Source organism: Bombus affinis, chromosome 17, assembly GCF_024516045.1.
Source record: "Bombus affinis isolate iyBomAffi1 chromosome 17, iyBomAffi1.2, whole genome shotgun sequence".
NCBI classification, from domain to species: domain Eukaryota; kingdom Metazoa; phylum Arthropoda; class Insecta; order Hymenoptera; family Apidae; genus Bombus; species Bombus affinis.
The window spans coordinates 6,335,769-6,353,796 of record NC_066360.1 but is presented as its reverse complement, the minus strand read 5'-3'; the positions used below and the strand labels follow the sequence as shown (position 1 = coordinate 6,353,796).

At 39.8% G+C, this 18,028-nt stretch overlaps 2 protein-coding genes across 2 annotated transcripts in view; both read right to left on the bottom strand.

Moving 5' to 3' along the window:
* The window catches only part of LOC126926296 (phospholipase B1, membrane-associated-like), a 74,987-nt gene extending 71,414 nt beyond the window's left edge, over positions 1 to 3,573 (bottom strand). Inside the window, exon 1 of the mRNA XM_050742588.1 lies at positions 3,377 to 3,573. Coding sequence (XP_050598545.1) covers positions 3,377 to 3,517 — 141 coding nt within the window. The 5' untranslated portion in view covers positions 3,518 to 3,573. The remainder of the gene's footprint in view (positions 1 to 3,376) is intronic.
* The window catches only part of LOC126926273 (fatty acyl-CoA reductase 1-like), a 285,326-nt gene that overhangs the window by 24,662 nt on the left and 242,636 nt on the right, over positions 1 to 18,028 (bottom strand). The gene's annotated exons all lie outside the window — the stretch shown is intronic.

The following is an 18,028-nucleotide window of genomic DNA, read 5'->3' as shown; positions in this document are numbered from 1 at the left end:
TTATGTTGTCAGTGTTTGTTTTTGAGTGTAATCCCCTGATTTCTATTTTGTAAGTTTTGTCGGTTTTGAGCTGATAGGTGTGATACCCTGCATTTTGATCCTTTAGTGATTTTGTCACTTTTCTGAATGTGTTTGGGGTGTTGGTTGCACTTTCACCTGGTCTATTTTTATCTATTTGATAACATAGTTATCTTTCCCTGCAGTGTTGTTTAGTAGTTCGATGAGGGGGTCAATTATTTTCGCATCTATATATATTGGTGGTGGTTTATCAATGCGGGTTGTTGGTTTTTCCGTTGAGTCCGTTGCTGCCTCTTCTGGCAGTGCGCTAAATGAGTTACTGAATTTGATATCCTGCAGCCATTGTTTTTTTTCTTGTAGTACACTTTTCCTGCCGCTTGTGCACGGGGTTACTTTACGTTTTTTGCTGGAAGTTGCCACCGTCCAGCTTTCTTCGTGGTGTGTTAGTTCGTTGTTCCCGTCATTGTCTTGTGATATTTCCATGTTTATTTCGTTTGTTTCTGTATTTTCGTGTTCTTCGTTAATTGGTTGCCACTGTGGTCGAGATGACGATCATGCGAATGTGAGGAGTATATACTTTTTATTTACTGCAAATCTCCTTTCTCCTTTCATTTCTGGATTCATGCACGACTCACGTTCAGAACATAACAATGATATGCTATATATGTATATACTTTAAACAAAAGCAAAAGGAGAAATAAGCAACTAACTAGAGCAAAAAGATAGGAAAAGCGAAGCATCTTCGAAAAAGCTGAATTTTATGTTGAATTTGTATGTCCGACGAGGACTGAGAAAATGTTTCACTGGTCAAAGTATTACCAATTTTCTTTATTACTTATTCACAAAGAACTTAAATTACAAGAACAAGATCAAAATGACTGAAATACCACAGCAAAAATTAAATATTATTAAGGATCCAACATTGGTTCTTATTTTAGAACATTTGCTGATTATAATTTTGGTAGTTTTTAAATAAGCAAGTACGAAGATTATAATACAACTTCCACTTACAGAAACTGTTTTTAATTTCTCTAACTATCCTTAAGTTTCGCTGTTCTTTGAATTTTTATACGTCATCAAGAACGGTCTTTCCGAAGTAGGACACAGAAATTTTTCAAATAGCGAAGTGAGAGCCCTACTCTTGTTACCAACTGGTTCCAACAAATTGTTCCACAGATTATTCGCATCTTAGGAAACACAAAACATTTCTGATTATCAACGTAACACTTATTAAATAATTGTATAGTTTCATCTGTTATACTCACACAATGCATGTAGTTTTTGACTCCAATGAAAGCAATCAGCATTAAGGTATGAGAGGTCGGTAAATCCATCCTCGGCAAGAGGTATTTTTGCATCTTTCAGAGTCGGTAAAAATTTTACAGTGAAGTCATTTCTATGAAATTCTGGATAATTAACGACTTCTTCGTCAATCTTTTGCCACCTAAAGAAATGGAACAAAATGTCATATTCTTCATATGTATCTTAGAATCGACATCAAATGGTACTTGAAATTTGTTAGGGAAGTAATATCGTATAAATGTGAAATAATAAAAATGTGGATCTACATTCGTTCGTGTAAAAAAAGAAAGCGCAATTCTGTTGTTCTCGATTTTCATCTTATTTTAGCTCTAAGAATCTGTACCGAAATTTACCTGCGGTATCAGACGAGTGTCGATACGTTTATGGTGTTTCAAGTACAGTACTTGTTTCCGATCGATTAGAAAAGAATCAATATCGATAACTGATACCTTGATATTAATGAATAACAGATTGAAATTCGTAGGTTGATGTCGATAGCATTGATACAGTATCGGTGACATTACTGGATATGTGTTATAGAAATACGAACTGGTCGTCTGTATACGTATTCATAATATACGTTTATAAATATATTTATCAGTGTTTTTTCATCCAAAGTTGAGCCCGACATTGCCCGAGTTACCAGTCAGATCTTAATGTGAATTGAATTCAAAGATGATCAATCTACATCGTTTTCTAACAACTCCTTTCAATAAAGTTATTCACCAACATTTAACAAAAATGAAATACGCTTAAATATAAAATAAAAGTTAAGGTAATTGGGCACAAAAGCGGTTGCATTTCCGATTTTGATGAAATTTATCTATAATGTAAAACCCATCATTCAGAACAACATTATACTATAAACATTATACCATTACTCGACTTTAGTTTCCGAGGTATTTGCAAGAATCTGCTGGTAATACTACATTGGACCTTATCCATACATGCACGTCCATGGCAACGTATGCGTCAGCGTGGTGCGATCGTTTCTATAAACACATCATAGCTGCCGGGAAACGATCTGTATAACGAATGAACTCGTGGAAAAAGTTGGACAAAACATGGGAGTCTGCAATGTTACTCAATGTCAACGGCTAATAGCCTCACGCGTTTTGCTGTTCCATTATGCTGAGCGGCAGGCTAGATACTCGGCAACATTGAATACCATTGCCGTCACCGCGTGTTTTGTCAAACTTCTTCGCATTTACATCCAAAACAAAACATGATTTTGTGGCTTTATTGATGCTTTCCTTAGCGAAAATCTATTTTCTATCGCGTGCTAGTATTAAATTTTCTTATAGACATTTAATTTTTGAAATAACTTGTAAAATTAGCAAAAAACGGTCGCGTTCTAAGCGTCCATTTCGCTTTGCAATTTCGCATCGCTTATACTTGCAATTTCATACTTGCATCTAATCCTTTTAAATTGTAATTATAATTTTTAATTATATTGCAAGTGTGTTTCTAGTGAATAAAGGGTAATGTAATTAAATTTTGAAAATAGTTCATCAAAACTGCAGTATAATACTTCTCGAATTATAATGTCAATAGTTTTATGATTTTTATTCGTTATTAACGAACGTATAAAGGCCTTGAGTAATTTTTATTTTAATATGCGAATACAAATGGTAAAGGTAAATAATTTAGATTTTATGCGAATTTATGTTCTATTAATCATATGTTAATTTCAATGATTATATGCATATTAAAACACCACCTGCCATATAGTAAATATGTATTGTATATAATTACCTTGTCTACGAATATACGAACCTTCCAATGTTTTTTGATATCTATCCTCGGGTCTTCTTTTATTTTATTGACCAAATATGTCGCCATGAAAGTTATATCTCTAGACATAGCTCCACCTTCGGCGACGTTTAACTGCGCAGCTGGATCAATACTTATAGAGTCGCCAAGTGAATAACCTACTAATTTAGGGTTGAATTCCTGCATATAGGAAAATCGGACTATGAAAGATTTTAGTATTCGCATTTATGGCGATAACACAAATCGTATGCGTAAACAATGCAGATGTAAGAAATGAACAAACTTTAAGAATATTAGGAAGAGTCAGGTACTGTCGCCAAGTGCCTTGACCGCCGATACTGCCTACTATGCCTCTATTTTCAATGTGCACTTCGAACGTATAAATCGAAGTAACTGCAGCGCCGATTGTCAAGGAATCACCCATTGCGGCAATGACATCTATGTCTCCTGGTTTTAAATGGTGAACCGACTCGGGATATTTTGAAGATCAAATGAATGATGATCAAAGATCAAAAATGATCAAAGATCATTGAAGAACAAATTAAAGTAAAGACATTAGAATACATATGAACTTCAAAAGGTAAGCATCAATTTTACTATTCTCAAACCACAGTGGGGTGAGGAGCTTGTAACGTTACATATCTATCTTCAAAAATGATAATAATAGGATAAGACTATGAATGAACTCGAAATCACATTGACATTCTTGTAGCCACTACAAATTATGAAGAACAGCGTCCTTCACTGTAATTTCCTGCCACAGAATTTCACCGATTGGTAGATTTAAGATAAATTGCAAAAATTATTGGAAATAAAAAAAATCTGTGATTTAAATTGAATAGTGATTTTAAAGAATAAATACGACGATATAATATTTACAAGTGATGTCATGAAGTATTTGACAACAATAATCATTGACTTGGTTAAATACTTATTACGTTGCAAGGAAAAGGGACGTCTACTGGAACTTCCTTTTGAAATTTCTTTTATTCCGTAATTGAGACATTCGATCCTCGTTTCTTGTGCCTACAAAATAGTTATTTTAAGACAATTTACAAAAATACTTCATCTGTGATGTAACGTTGCACGCGATATGTCAAAATTCCGATCAAGTAATTGCAACGAAAATTTCAAAACTTTTACAAACGTTATCGAATTAATTTTAAATGTACAGATGTATAATCTTGATATCTTATAGTAATAAGAGCATCGTTTCCAGTTCTTAAATTTAACATGCGTATTTTAATTGTCTAGAATTTTAAAAGCATGTGAAAATTCATGAACCACTGTATATTTTCAAGATTTATGCTATAAAGTATACGTGTAGTGGCGAGGTATCAACTCTTCCTCCTGGACCCCGTCACTAACCTAACCAAACCCAATTTCCATCTGATATCACAATCAGGTTCTTGCCTCTTATACTCGTATAACAAGACTGACCAGTATTTTAAAAACAAATGGAAATGCTATACGGTCATTTCACATTTACCTAACAGCTCGTCATTTTTAATACATTTCAGGACTGCTGTTTAGTTTCGTTACGAATTGCGAAATAAGTACTGCTTACAAAATTCTTCATCTCAAGGACCAGAAGACGGTGCCATAGAATTCATAACGTGTGTTACTTGAAAATATAATCTCTACAATATTTATATGTTAAAAAAAAATGATCCGTGCTGTGCAAGTTTTTGTCCACTTTTACCGAAAAAAATTTCGTCAACTTATCATTTTCATCAGTTTGCTGGTGAGTGCCGAAGCGTGCAGACGTGTGTCCAGTGCCCTGTGAAGTTCACAAAACGACACATGACGCCCATCTGTCGAAAGCGAATCTAACCAACCTAGCAAAGTGTTCGCAAACGTGCTAGTGAAAAATCCAACGCTACTAAGCTCTGACCCGAATCACAGCCTCTCGACTAGTTTCTTCATATTGAATTAACTAGATCGATGATGGACCAATCATCCCAAACGGGCTTTACAGAGCTCAGTCACAACAACGCCGCTCTTCCTCCCCCGTGGGAAAGGGGGGAAATACAACCCCTCTTTGCAAACGACCCGCACACGAAAAAACGCAAGCTGGAAGCTATCAAGATTAATGTGAGCAAGAGACAAACCAACTCCACCAGCTAGCCAAGTGACCACCACCAACAAGTTCTCAATACTGGAGACTACAGAAGACTCCATGAACACAACCGAAACGGTAAATAATCTCCATACCCAAAGAATTCCCCCTCCCCCGCCAATATTCATTGACGACGTTATCGACAACCAAACAATGATAAAGTCCATTGAAAAAGATATCAGCAAAGAGGATTACAAGTTAAAAATTAATAACAACCACGTGAAAATTCTGTCGACCAACCCAGACGCCTATACAAAATTAACTAAGTTGCTAAAAACCTTGAATGCAAAATTCCACACGTACCAACTCAAGCAAGAAAGACGTTTTCGTGTGGTGCTACGCAATATCCACCACTCAGTCGACCTAGACGAACTGAAGTTCGAACTTCAAACACTTGCCCACGAGGTAACCAGCATCAGCAACATTAGACATAGAGTCACAAAAAATCAACTATCGCTATTTTTCGTAGATATAAAACAAAAAGAAAATAACAAAGATGTCTACAACGTCAACCGGCTGATGAACTCTACAGTTAAGATCGAACCACCTCTTGTAAAGAAAGAGATAGTACAATGCAAAAGGTGCCAAAGGTACGGCCACACGCAGAAATACTGCAATCATAACTTCCGGTGCGTAAATTGTGCAGGTAGTCACCCCACTGACCAATGCACTAAATCTCCAGAAACCCCCACGAAGTGCATCCACTGTCAAGGAGAACACACTGCGAACAACAAAGGATGCTCAGCCTATAAAACACTACATAATACTAAGTATCCAAAGCTGAGACCCAAGGAGATGACCATACAAGAACCAAGACCCCAAAAACTCACCACACCAACAATATCCTATGATCAGGCAACACAAGGAAACATAAACAACTCGAAAACCCACAGTGAACACTCAGAAAATAGTGTTCCCACCCCACAAAACACAGACAACTCCACCAGACTCGAAAAACTTATCGAGAAGCAAACTGAGCAAATTAACAACTTGCTGTCACTACTCACACTCTTCATGGATAAATTAATACGCACAGAAGCAAAATAAAACCAATGCGTATAGCTCTGTGGAACGCCAACGGTCTAACTTAGCACAAATTTGAACTAGAACTCTTCTTAAAACAACAGCAAATCGACGTAATGCTCATATCTGAAACCCACTTCATTGACAAAAACTACCTCAAAATGCACGGCTACATCTACCATACCCAACACCCCAATGGAAAAGCACACGGCGACACCGGAATCATCATCAAATCCAGCATTAAGCATTACGCTTCCATCATTCCAGAAAGACTACTTTCAAGCCACAAGCGTAGCAATAGAAGACCGCCATGGTACAATCACCACCTCAGCAGTATACTGCCCTCCCAGACACTCGATTGCTAAAGAGAACTTCGACAGCTTCTTTGACGCCCTAGGCAATAGATTCATAGCTGGACGAGACTGTAACGCCAAACATAGCCAACGGGGCAGCAGACTTGTCACAGCAAGAGGCAAAATCCTCTAGAAAAGCATAACCACCAACAATCTCAACTACCTCACCACATATGAACCCACATACTGGCCCACTGACACTAACGAAGTCCCCGATTTACTCGACTTCTTCATAACCAAAAATATCTCGCCCAGATACTTCAAAATCAACTCCTCGACTGAACTCTCCTCCGATCACTCCCCCGTAATAGCAGCAGTCGGTTCAGCAATAATCGAAAACCCACCTAATGGCCTTATTCACAACCAACTCACCAACTGGCAGCTCTTTAGAGAAATCTTTAACCGCTCAACCTCTGCCTCAATCTCACTAAAAACGAAGGCAGATATCGAAACTGCCACAGAATACCTACACACGAGCATAATAAACGCCATCCGCTCCTCAACACCTACTAAGACTTCTATTAGTAAACACGAATATCCCCATTACATATTAAACAAAATTACAGAAAAACGAAGACTAAGAAGAGTATGGCAAACCCACAAAACACCGGACGTCAAACGGAAGCTAAACAACGCAACCAGGAAGTTAACAAAATCATTAAAAAATTAAGAAACGACTGTTTCCAAAAGTACCTCGTCAATTTGTCCCCCTCTGCCGACTCCAACAACTCACTATGGAAGGCTTCCAGGAAACTCACGCGTCCCCCCCCCCCCAAAATAATTCGCTGTCCGCAAGGCGGATGGGCACGAAGCCCTGTAGAAAAAGCCAACCTCTTCGCCAACTACCTATCCAACATTTTCAAACCACACTCCTCTAATACCGCTCCGGAAATAACAGAATACCTGCATTCTCCCTTCCAAATGTCTCTCCCCATTAAACCTTTCACTTCTCTAGAGGTTACTGAATTAATCCATCGTCTGAACCCCAGGAAAGCACCGGGACATGATCAAATAAGTAACAAAGCAATTAAGGAACTACCTGTAAAAGGGATTGCACTCGTTTCTTCAATCTTCAACGCAATTTTTCGCCTTGAATACTATTCCAAAACCTGGAAAACGTCACTGATTACGCTCATCCCAAAACCCGGAAAACCAATACACGAAACTAGCTCCTATCGCCCAATTAGTCTTCTACCCACTGTGTCAAAACTATTCGAAAATTTGCTAACGAATCGACTACTTCCACTCCTAGAGGATCTGAAAACACTGCCAGATCATCAATTCGGTTTTCGGAAGCAGCATTCCAGAATAGAGCAAATCCACCGGATAACAAACAATATCAGCCAAACCCTCGAAAAGAAAAAATACTGCTCAGCGGTATTCCTTGATATTCAACAGGCATTCGACAAAGTATGGTACGAAGGGCTTCTTTACAAACTTAAAAAAGTCCTACCACACACTTACTACTCCATCCTAAAGTCCTACTTAACCAATAGGCAATTCATGGTTAAATACGCAGACGCCATTACCACAACTTTCCCAATAGAAGCGGGCATACCCCAAGGCAGTGTCCTCGGGCCCCTTCTATTCTCCATCTACACTGCCCACTTACCAATATCAACAGGAATAACCATAGCAACATTTGTCGACGACACAGCACTATTAGCGTCCCACGCCAACCCGACAACAGCCTCATCCACTCTCCAGCGAGGTCTCGACTCAATGGAAAAGTGGTTTCACAAATGGGGCTTCAAAATTAATGAAAAAAAAATCCACACATGTAACCTTCGCGCTGCGAAAACAAACCTGCCCATAGGTCTCCATTAACAATATAACAGTTCCCAACAAGGACACAGTCAGATACCTGGGCATGACTCTGGACAGAAGATTAACTTGGAAACAACATATCCTAGACAAATCTAAACAACTCAGGGACAAACTCAAAAAATTTTATTGGCTCATTGGCCGTCGCTCCAACCTAAGCACGTAGATCAAAATTACGCTCTATAAGGCTGTAATAAAACCAGTCTGGACCTACGGAATCCAACTATGGAGAACAGCAAGTAATTCCAACATTGAAATATTCCAACGCTCCCAATCGAAAACGCTAAGATCTCTATTAAATGCACCCTTGTATGTTACCAACGAAACAATCCACCGTGACCTCAAGATACCCACAGTGAAAGAGGAAATAGCAAAATATAGCTGCAGATATAGCAAAAGAGTCAACAAACACCGGAACCCCCTAATCACTGGACTACTTGAAACGACGGACCACATTCGCAGGCTGAAGAGACACTACCCGCTAGACCCAAACGACAGATTCAATTAGTTATTTAATAATGTAATATTTACTTATTTATAATACTTACTCACAAAATATACTTATCTATAATATGTACCAACTTATTATAAATACTGGCCATGTTACTGCGCCACGCCAGAAAAATTGCTGAAAATTCTCAACGCGAGAATTGATTGTAATTTAAATAAACAATAAAAAAAAAAACTTTCTCTTCGTTGCTTCTGGTCCATGTGTTGTCTGCTTTTCTGATTGCTGGGATTAGTTTTATTGGCTTCTTAATTTTATTCGTGGCTTTCCATAGAGAGTAGTTGGCATTTTCATGCGCAGACAGTGTTTCTATGAATTTTAGGAATTCGTTATTATTATGATCTTTTATTTTACATTTCACTTCCTTCGTGAAATTATTTAGATGTTTTTTTGTTTACACTATTGTTTGTTTGTTGTATGTTTTTGTCATTTTGCTTTCGCTTTCCTCTTTTCTCTAATTTTGTCAAGGATGTCGGTTGAAATTATGTTTGTTTGCCTGTTGCTTGGTTCATGGTTAGTAGTTGCCCATGCTGCCTCTTGTATAATTTCTGTCAATGTTCTTACTGCCTGATCGATGTGTTCCAGTATTTTTAGTGAAGATTGCAGTTGATTTTGCTCTCGACTAATTCTGCAAATGTTTGCCATTTGGTGCTTTTAATGCAAAGCGACTCCGGTTTGCTATAAAGTATTGCTTTGCTTTTGTGTTCTATTATTATCGGTGTATGATCGGATCTAAGTTCCAGACTGGCTGTTATTTTTAATTTGTTTGCATTTAGTCCTTTTATAACTGCATAATCAAGCAAGTCAGGAATTTTGTTTAAATCTGCCGGCCAATATGTTGATCTTCCTGTGGATAATATGTTGAGATTACTTGTCCTATTGTATTTTTCTAACGTTCTACCTGGATGTGTGTTAAATCTTGAGCCCCATAGCGTGTGCTTTGCATTGAAGTCTCCCGCTGCGATGTATTTGTCACCTAAGGATTGAAAGTACTGTACCAATTTTTGTTATGTCATTTTGTGTCGCGGTGGTACATATACTGCTGACATCTGGAAGTAATTGCTGTTAGTTTGTATTATAACGGTGGTTGCTTGAACGTTTTCCAGACTAATTTGACTATGTAAGTAGCGTTTGATATCGTTTCGTCCTAGCGGTGGTAACCGAACTATACAGAGTTCAGGACGCACCGGACTGGGCCGGAGATACGGAAGAAATGATTGCTGTCACCTTTACATCAACGTCGAGGGCGTTTGCCCACGGAGTCCCGCTGGAACGCGGCAACGGATACGTCGCGATCGAGTAAGCAGGGATAGTAGAGGTGGCTGTGCACGTGTCACCCAATGGGCAGCGTTCGAGGAGTTCTTGGAGGGTTGACGACTGCATCAGGCGGCGCCTTCCCCGGCAAGTGCTCGTCCTGGGAGACTTCAACGCACACTCAACGGAATGGGGAAACTCCAGGACCAACGCGCGCGGCCGCGCGATTTCATACTGGGCCGCGGGCTTGGACTCCTGTTGGTGAACAAGGGCTTTGTCAGCACCGGCGTGTCGTGGAATGGATACTCCGTCGTTGGCATCAGATGGGCCTACTCCGATGCATTCAGGCGGATTTCAGGCTGGAGAGTTGCCGAGGGGGTCCAGACACTCTCAGACCACCTCAACATATTCATGGGGGTGAAAGGCACACTTGGATCTAGAACGATGGCCGCGGTCGATGGGAGCAGCCCGCCGAGGAGAGAACGTGCGCGCTCACCGTCAAGATGGAAGACAAAGGAGAGGAGCTAAGATCTACTCCGGGCGGTTGCTATAACGGCAGCTTGGAGCTGGGAGGCCTTGACGACGACGACCGAAACTGGTGTGGAAGAGGAGGCCGAGAAACTTCGCCGAGCCATGACGGCAATTTGCGGCGCGTCCATGCCGCAAGCCACACCGGGCACGATGCGAAGCAGAGCAGCCTACTGGTGGAATCCTGACATCGCAGAACTGAGGGCGAGATGCGTCTGGCCCCGAAGACGGTACCTGAGGGCCCATCGCTGACGACGACGCGACGAGGAAGAAATCTCCCTGCGCTACCAAGCGCACCACGTGCTACGGCGCTCGTTACAGAAGGAGATCAAGATCGCGAATGACCGTGCCTGGTTGGAACTAGTCGAAGCAGTCAAGTCTAACCCATAGCCCAGGCCATACAGGACGGTGACGTAAAAGCAGGACAGCCGCGGGAAACAACATGGACTGTAGAATAGACAGGTGACTGGAAAGTCACGGAGGAAGAACTGTGAGAGGCGACCAGAAGAATGGTCTCCCGCGACGTGGCGCCGGGCCCGAACGGAATCCTGAACCGGATCGGGGGGGAAGTGATGGGGATCATGGCTCCCAAACTTCGGCGCCTCTACACGAGATGTCCGAGAGTCTAACTCCGGGCATGGCGGATTCGAGGCTGGTCTTACTTCGTAAAGAGGGCCGACTAATGACTTCGTCGTCTACATATCGGCCGATATGCCTGCTGGACGAGGTCGGCAAGCTGCGCGAGCGAGTGGTTGCCGCCCTTCTGAAGCGACACATGGCGGAGCGGGTGCCGGGTTGGCACGAAAGCCAGTACGGCTTCCGGAAGGGACGTTCGACGATTGATGTGGTCAGACGCGTGCGGGTACTCATGGAGGACATGGTGTAGCGGCATCGGTATCAAAGGATGACGCTAGTCGAGAGCGAATCGTGTTGTTGTTTTGCCTCAGGGCATTGACTTAGCCTTGTCTTATGAAGCATAACGACAAATGAACTCCGGGCAAAACAATGTCGCCGCTACATGCAACCGTCGATTGAAGACAAATTTAAATTTTCCGACTCTCCCCTGACCAGTATAAATAAACGGATGCCATCGCGAGCGACACAGTATCCAACAGTACATTCGAGTATGTAAAAATATCAACGAGTATCAACGAGCATTACAGAGTATCTCCGAGTATTTATCGAGTTACGTGACGAACAATAACGAGTATTTATTCCGCGTTTTATATTTTGTATCAACGACTCACGTATACGTCCGTACGTTTAATTATTTATTTATTTCAAATATGTTTGACGGACTGCGACAGCAATATTTCTCTATCGTTATTTCATGATATCTATTCACGACTAATCCTCCACAATGGTATCCACAATGGTATGGTAAAAGATGGATAAAACGTACATAAATATTTAAAAAAATAATTTGCATCAAAGTGTAAAAACAATGGGTTTAAAGACGATTTCATTCTGATGCAAGATAGTTATCCAAAGCCCAATGATGCACGATATACAATGCTGATGTGATAGGCGTGATAGGTACTGAAGAAACACTCGAATATATTTAACAACAAATATTTATTAACAATATATTCTGTGTATACACGTAGTATAAAACTCGCGGTTGTTAATTGCGGGTCGCGGTTCGCGATTACAAGTTCGAACTCGGGTCCATGAGTTTAGATGTGCGATACAAGTTCGGACGATGATTGCCTAAGATGTCGAGCAACTCAGTGATTACTGTCAACTATCAACCACCAATTCGGACAGGCGTTAAACGACTGACTTTCCATCACGATGATGCTGCGTAGGAATGGGATAGAAATGCATGGGATGGCGTGTGTCTAATGATACGAGATCATCGGATTCGTTAAGGAAAGTGTTGGTTCGGAAAGTGAGGGAAATGGACGTCGCTGTTAATTAGTTAATTTCGTGTTGGTGGTTGGAAAAGGGTGCTAACCGCTCTTGAGAGAAAGTTATTAGCGTAGTAGGTGGTATATTTAGGAACAGTTAGGATAAAGCTTGTTTGTCCGTTTGAAGGACTTTGGTTAACTAAATCTTAAGATTTATAACGGGTCCTCGGGCTAGCTGAACATGTACTGTGGCGATGCGTCGACATCTGGTAATCATCTTATTCGAAGAATAGAGTCTGCGTGTGGCGAGCCACGGGACAGAAATCGTTGGAATATTTACTGTCACGCACCGCTACAACTATTTCTTTTAAGGAGAACTATAGAATTACTCCATACCTCTGTTACGTAAAAACGCTCATCCCGTAACCGCGGCTACGTTCGGCGACTGGTTGTCGCCTCGAGCCCATGCTCATTATCATAAATCTTGAACAAATACAATCGGATTGAATGACGACAATTGCTTAATTACGGCTATGGTAGAATCTAGATTAAAGTGTTAAGGTACTTTCCCAAAATTACAAAGGGAAGGCTCCGGTATCCTTTCATCTCCGACATATATAACAAAATAAATACAAATATAGTCTACTTTTACTAACATGTGCTTGCAGAAGTACTCATTTTTTATTTCTGCAAGAATTAACAACTACAATTGCTGGGAAAAATTGTCAATTTCGTAGGTTGTTACTAACTACTTTTGTTAAACTTTCACCTAAATGTATGTACATTGACGTTTGAGTACATACCTCTCCAAAGCAGGATAACATTAAAGTTGGACCGCACGATTTGAATTTTTTGTAGAGATATGTGTATTAGTTGACTAGATTTTTTGAAGAGTTATGTCAGCCATATACATAATCAATATCTAATCGAAACCGGTTAATGTTGCTGAGAGTTACAAACGAATGAAATGGAAATCGCAGTTTTCCATGACTCTCACTGTACTATAACTGTAATAATTCTATATTTTGGTCCATTTTTTGATACTTGTTACACGTTTCTGTATCAACCGATTTCAATGAAACGTGCACCATGTATATAGTTGACAAAATTCTTCAGAATGCGTTATTTAAATTTTCATTGCATGCTCAGATAAAAAAGTTATAAAAGAACACCTTTACTCTTTTTCTGCGCGACGCCCATCAATCATATTTTTTCAAAAGTTTTTCCCATGTCATCTATTAACTTATACTTTAGCCTCTCAGAAAGCCTGATCCAAGTCGTTTAGTCCAACTCTGAAAATATTATTTTGTTTTGGAGGGTGTTGAAATAATTTTGTGGCCCATTATATATTGACTAGTAAATAAATCAGTTTACGGAACTTTACACCTTAACTGTAATATTGAGTCGAAAACACACGCATTTGCGGCCTACGAAAAAATGCACAATTATATTGCACAAGTCTACATGGATCTGTGTATGGTAGTATTATAAACCGCAAGTTCAGTGCACGCCATTGAATGCTCGGTAATTATCTCCGCATTCTTTCTCCTTCGTATTAAGGCTTTTGACGGCCGAGTAATGCAATCTGATTCGAACTCAAATATCGATGAGGCAATACTAATGCAATAATGAAATATCCTACTGTTTAAAATTCTTTAAAATTAAATATTCACTAACGTACTTGTGAAATTTTACTCACTAAAGTAAGGCCAAATAGAGCGATATACTTCAAATCACATTTACTTATTAATGAAACAAAGGAAAATATGTTGCTATCATTTATTAAATAAACCACCGTCTTCATCGAAATCCGATCATATAAAAACTGTATCTGTGTACGGAGCACGTGACACGCAATTGTGTGCGAATACACTGTTTTCATTCAGTGAAACCAATTAAAACATTTACGGGAAATTCACGTGGCCAACACGAGCACGACTGAAGGGTGAGAGCTTTGTCAAAATAAACATTCCCACTAAATAAGTGTATAAGTTCCCACTAATAAGACTATTAAACGCACTCTTTCCTGAAAAAAAGAATGCTGATAACGCAAAAGCGGAGATCGTTGCGAATCCAGTTCATTAAATATTATGTAATTGGGTTCAAATCCTTAGTTTGTTGTAGTGCCGTTATTAATCTCTCCCAAGTTTCATTAATCTCTATTTTCAAGTTACTCCATCGGAAGTATCCTACCACGTGTCAGCTCATATGCATGGTGTTCGATTGTAGGTGTAAACAAATTTAAGAGTTGGTCCTTGAAGTTATAATAAAATAAAAAACAAAAATAAAACATTGTGTCTTCAGATTTGTTCTCTGGTATTGACCATGAAAAATCGTTCGAAATATCCCTATGCGCAGTCTGACTTCCTTAAACGAAAGAAAGTAGGTCAGCTGGAACAACGGATAAATGGACAGAAATTTGCCTCGTATAAGTCACAGAGAAGAAGATTATCACATTCGGAGACGTAAACCATTCTTCGCGACATTTTGCGAGAGAAATTGTAGATTAAACGTTACAATCTTCTTAGTCATTGAAATCCGTAACAGCATATCGAAAGACGGCCCGTAGAATATTCATTTAGAGAGGATTAGTGCTTTCTCTAATTCTTTGTACCCATAAATAATAAATTTAAAAAAGCAAATATAAACAACATTTATACAATGTTTATACACGCACCACGATTGAGCTGTCCGCGAATGACCACAGGAAAACTACCTATGCAATAAGTCTTATCAGAATGCTTGTGTTTTTGACCAATCGCGGGGAGACGCAATCGCGAGGAAACACGTCAACGGGAGTCGTAAATTCCCGTTACGATTATATTAATTGACGCCGCGAATAGATCGATCCCCTGAATTCCGTTGAGATAATAGGGGTGGTTAAGGTGGTATAACGCTGCGATTAACAGAGTTATAAACTATTTATTTCCCACAACTATGCACTGATGAGTTTACGCCGTTGCTTTTGATGTATGTCGTAGACGATGATTTGGCGTATGAAGATGCGATATATATGCTCTATATTCTTTGATGAGAACAAGTTGACCGTTCTGTAGTTCTGAGAACAAGTCTAGTGTAGTAGTAAAGGTCGAGTTGACCCTCTTGTCGTAGAAGAAGTATAGATGACGCGACTGCTCTATAGTGATGAGAGCAAGTCTACAGGCATGTAGTGACAGTTATGTAGTGATGATAACAAGTATAGTTGACCCTCCTGATGGCGTAGAAGTAGTGAAGTTCGTTCTGATGTGTTTACGGAGAAAAACTCGGTAAGGGTGTGCCCTTTGAACGAAGAACGCGGATTCGTTGCTCACATTTTTAGTTATGAGGGTAACGATCCGCGATGCCGATTGGTTGTGACCAATGTTAGGAAGAAGCCTCCTCCTACCAACGTAGCTCATGCGAGATATTGTGTATGGGGAAAAACCAGCTTTTCCGTTAGGCAACTATTCGTTTTTCCCATTAGATAACTACCTGCTTTCTCCGTAATTTGTAAAAATGTGCAATAGAGCTAAGGACTGTTTTAAGTATCAGCTATAAACCGAAAATACTTGCAGGATTAAAGGTTCCTGCAAGCTAATAAGACTCGGTTTATGGTGGGGCCAATAACTAATAATTCCTCTTCTGTGGTAGAATAATTTTTCTCTGGGGGGTTGAGTATCCGTGATATGTAACAACAAGGATGTCCGTCCTGTGATAAGATTGCGCCCATTCCTTCATTGGAAGCGTCTGTGGTAAGTGTGAATGTTTTCGTATAGTCTGGGTATGCTAAAACTGAAGCTGAGCATAACTTTTCTTTTAGTGTGTCAAAGCTTGTTTGTTGCGTTTCTGTCCATCTAAAAGGATTGTCTTTGTTTGTGAGATCTGTCAATAGTTTCGCGAATTTGGAAAAGTTTTTAATGAATTTTCTGTAGTATCCTACTAATCCGAGAAATGATTTTACGCCTGTTGGTGTTTTGGGAATTTTAAAGTCTTTAACTGCGGAGATCTTTTTAGGATTTGGCTTTATGCCCTCGTGTGTTATGACGTGTCCTCTGGTACTCTAATTATTCCAATTCAGGTTTTAGAAATTCGCATTTGTCGGATTTTTAGTCCTAACTCTTTTAATCTTTGTAATACTATAGCAAGTTGTTCAGTATGTTGTTGAATTGTACTACCGAATATTATTATGTTGTCAAGGTATACAAAACAGTATTTATTCAGTAATCCTCGTAAAGCGGTATCCATCATGCGCTGGAAGGTGGCTGGGGCGTTTCCTAAACCGAATGGCATGCGATTATAGTGAAAGTGTCCCTGAGGTGTGCTAAAGGCTGTATATTTCTTTGAGTCGGACTCCATAGGTATTTGATGGAATCCTGAAGATAAATCTAGAGCGGAGAAGAATTTGGCGTTGCCTAATTGTGACAGGATGTTGTCGATTGTCGGTAATGGGTAAGCGTCTTGGTCGGTAAGTTCATTTAGCTTTCGAAAGTCGATAACTATACGCCACTTTTGTTTGCCTGATGCGTCTAATTTCTTGGGTATTACCCATACTGGACTGTTGTAAGGAGAATCTGATTCTTCAGTAATATTTTTATCTAACATTTCTTTCATTTGTTTTCCGATTTCTGCTTTATGGGCTTCGGGAGGTAGGTATGATTGGATCAACGCTAGTCGAAGCGACAGGTGTAATTTTCTTATCGTCTCTTTTGTCCATTTCAGAGTAATAGATCGTCGAAGTCTGACGTTACCGAATACAGTTGATCGATTCTTTTAGAGGACATGGTTCTACTTACTAATAAAGTCGTCTTTCGTAGTGCAGGTTGCTTGATACACCTTTGGTCGGATGTCCCGTAGGCCCAAACCGTAGTCTTGTCTTACCCAACGTTGATGTATTCTGGCAGGATCGCCATAATGTCACGTAAAAAATAACTCTCGTGGTGATACATATAAAAACTTTATTTCTCAAGAGTCGAAGGCCCTTGAGTACCAATATTACGATGCTCCAGTATCGGCTTAGAATTCAGACTGGCTCGGCCGTCATTATTCGGAGTCTAAATACTAAGCGAGAACAACGAAAATGATGGAGGGGATAGTATTCTGAGAAGTTCCTTATTAGGGTGGCGAGGTGTTAACTGTCCGGGGAACATCTAGAGGTGATCGCCTAAGGTGACGTCAGGGTAAAAGAATTTGGGGTTACACTAGCGTGTAACCAAACAGGCCGGATCCATAATTTTATAGAATATTGTATATTGTAGCTTGTGTCATCTTCAGTACCTAACCGCATTATGCAGTACTACTCCGGGAACAACCAGAACCATAAGCTTGAACATTCTCATTTCTTCTCTAATACTACTAAAGTACTCGAAAAAGACGACTGCTGATCAAATATCTCCTCTCTCTGGAGGCATACACACATGCATATACACATGGTGCTGTTGGCTCCCATTGATTCTTCTTTATCGAGTGAACGTCGTTTATGAGCAGAGGACGCTAAAAT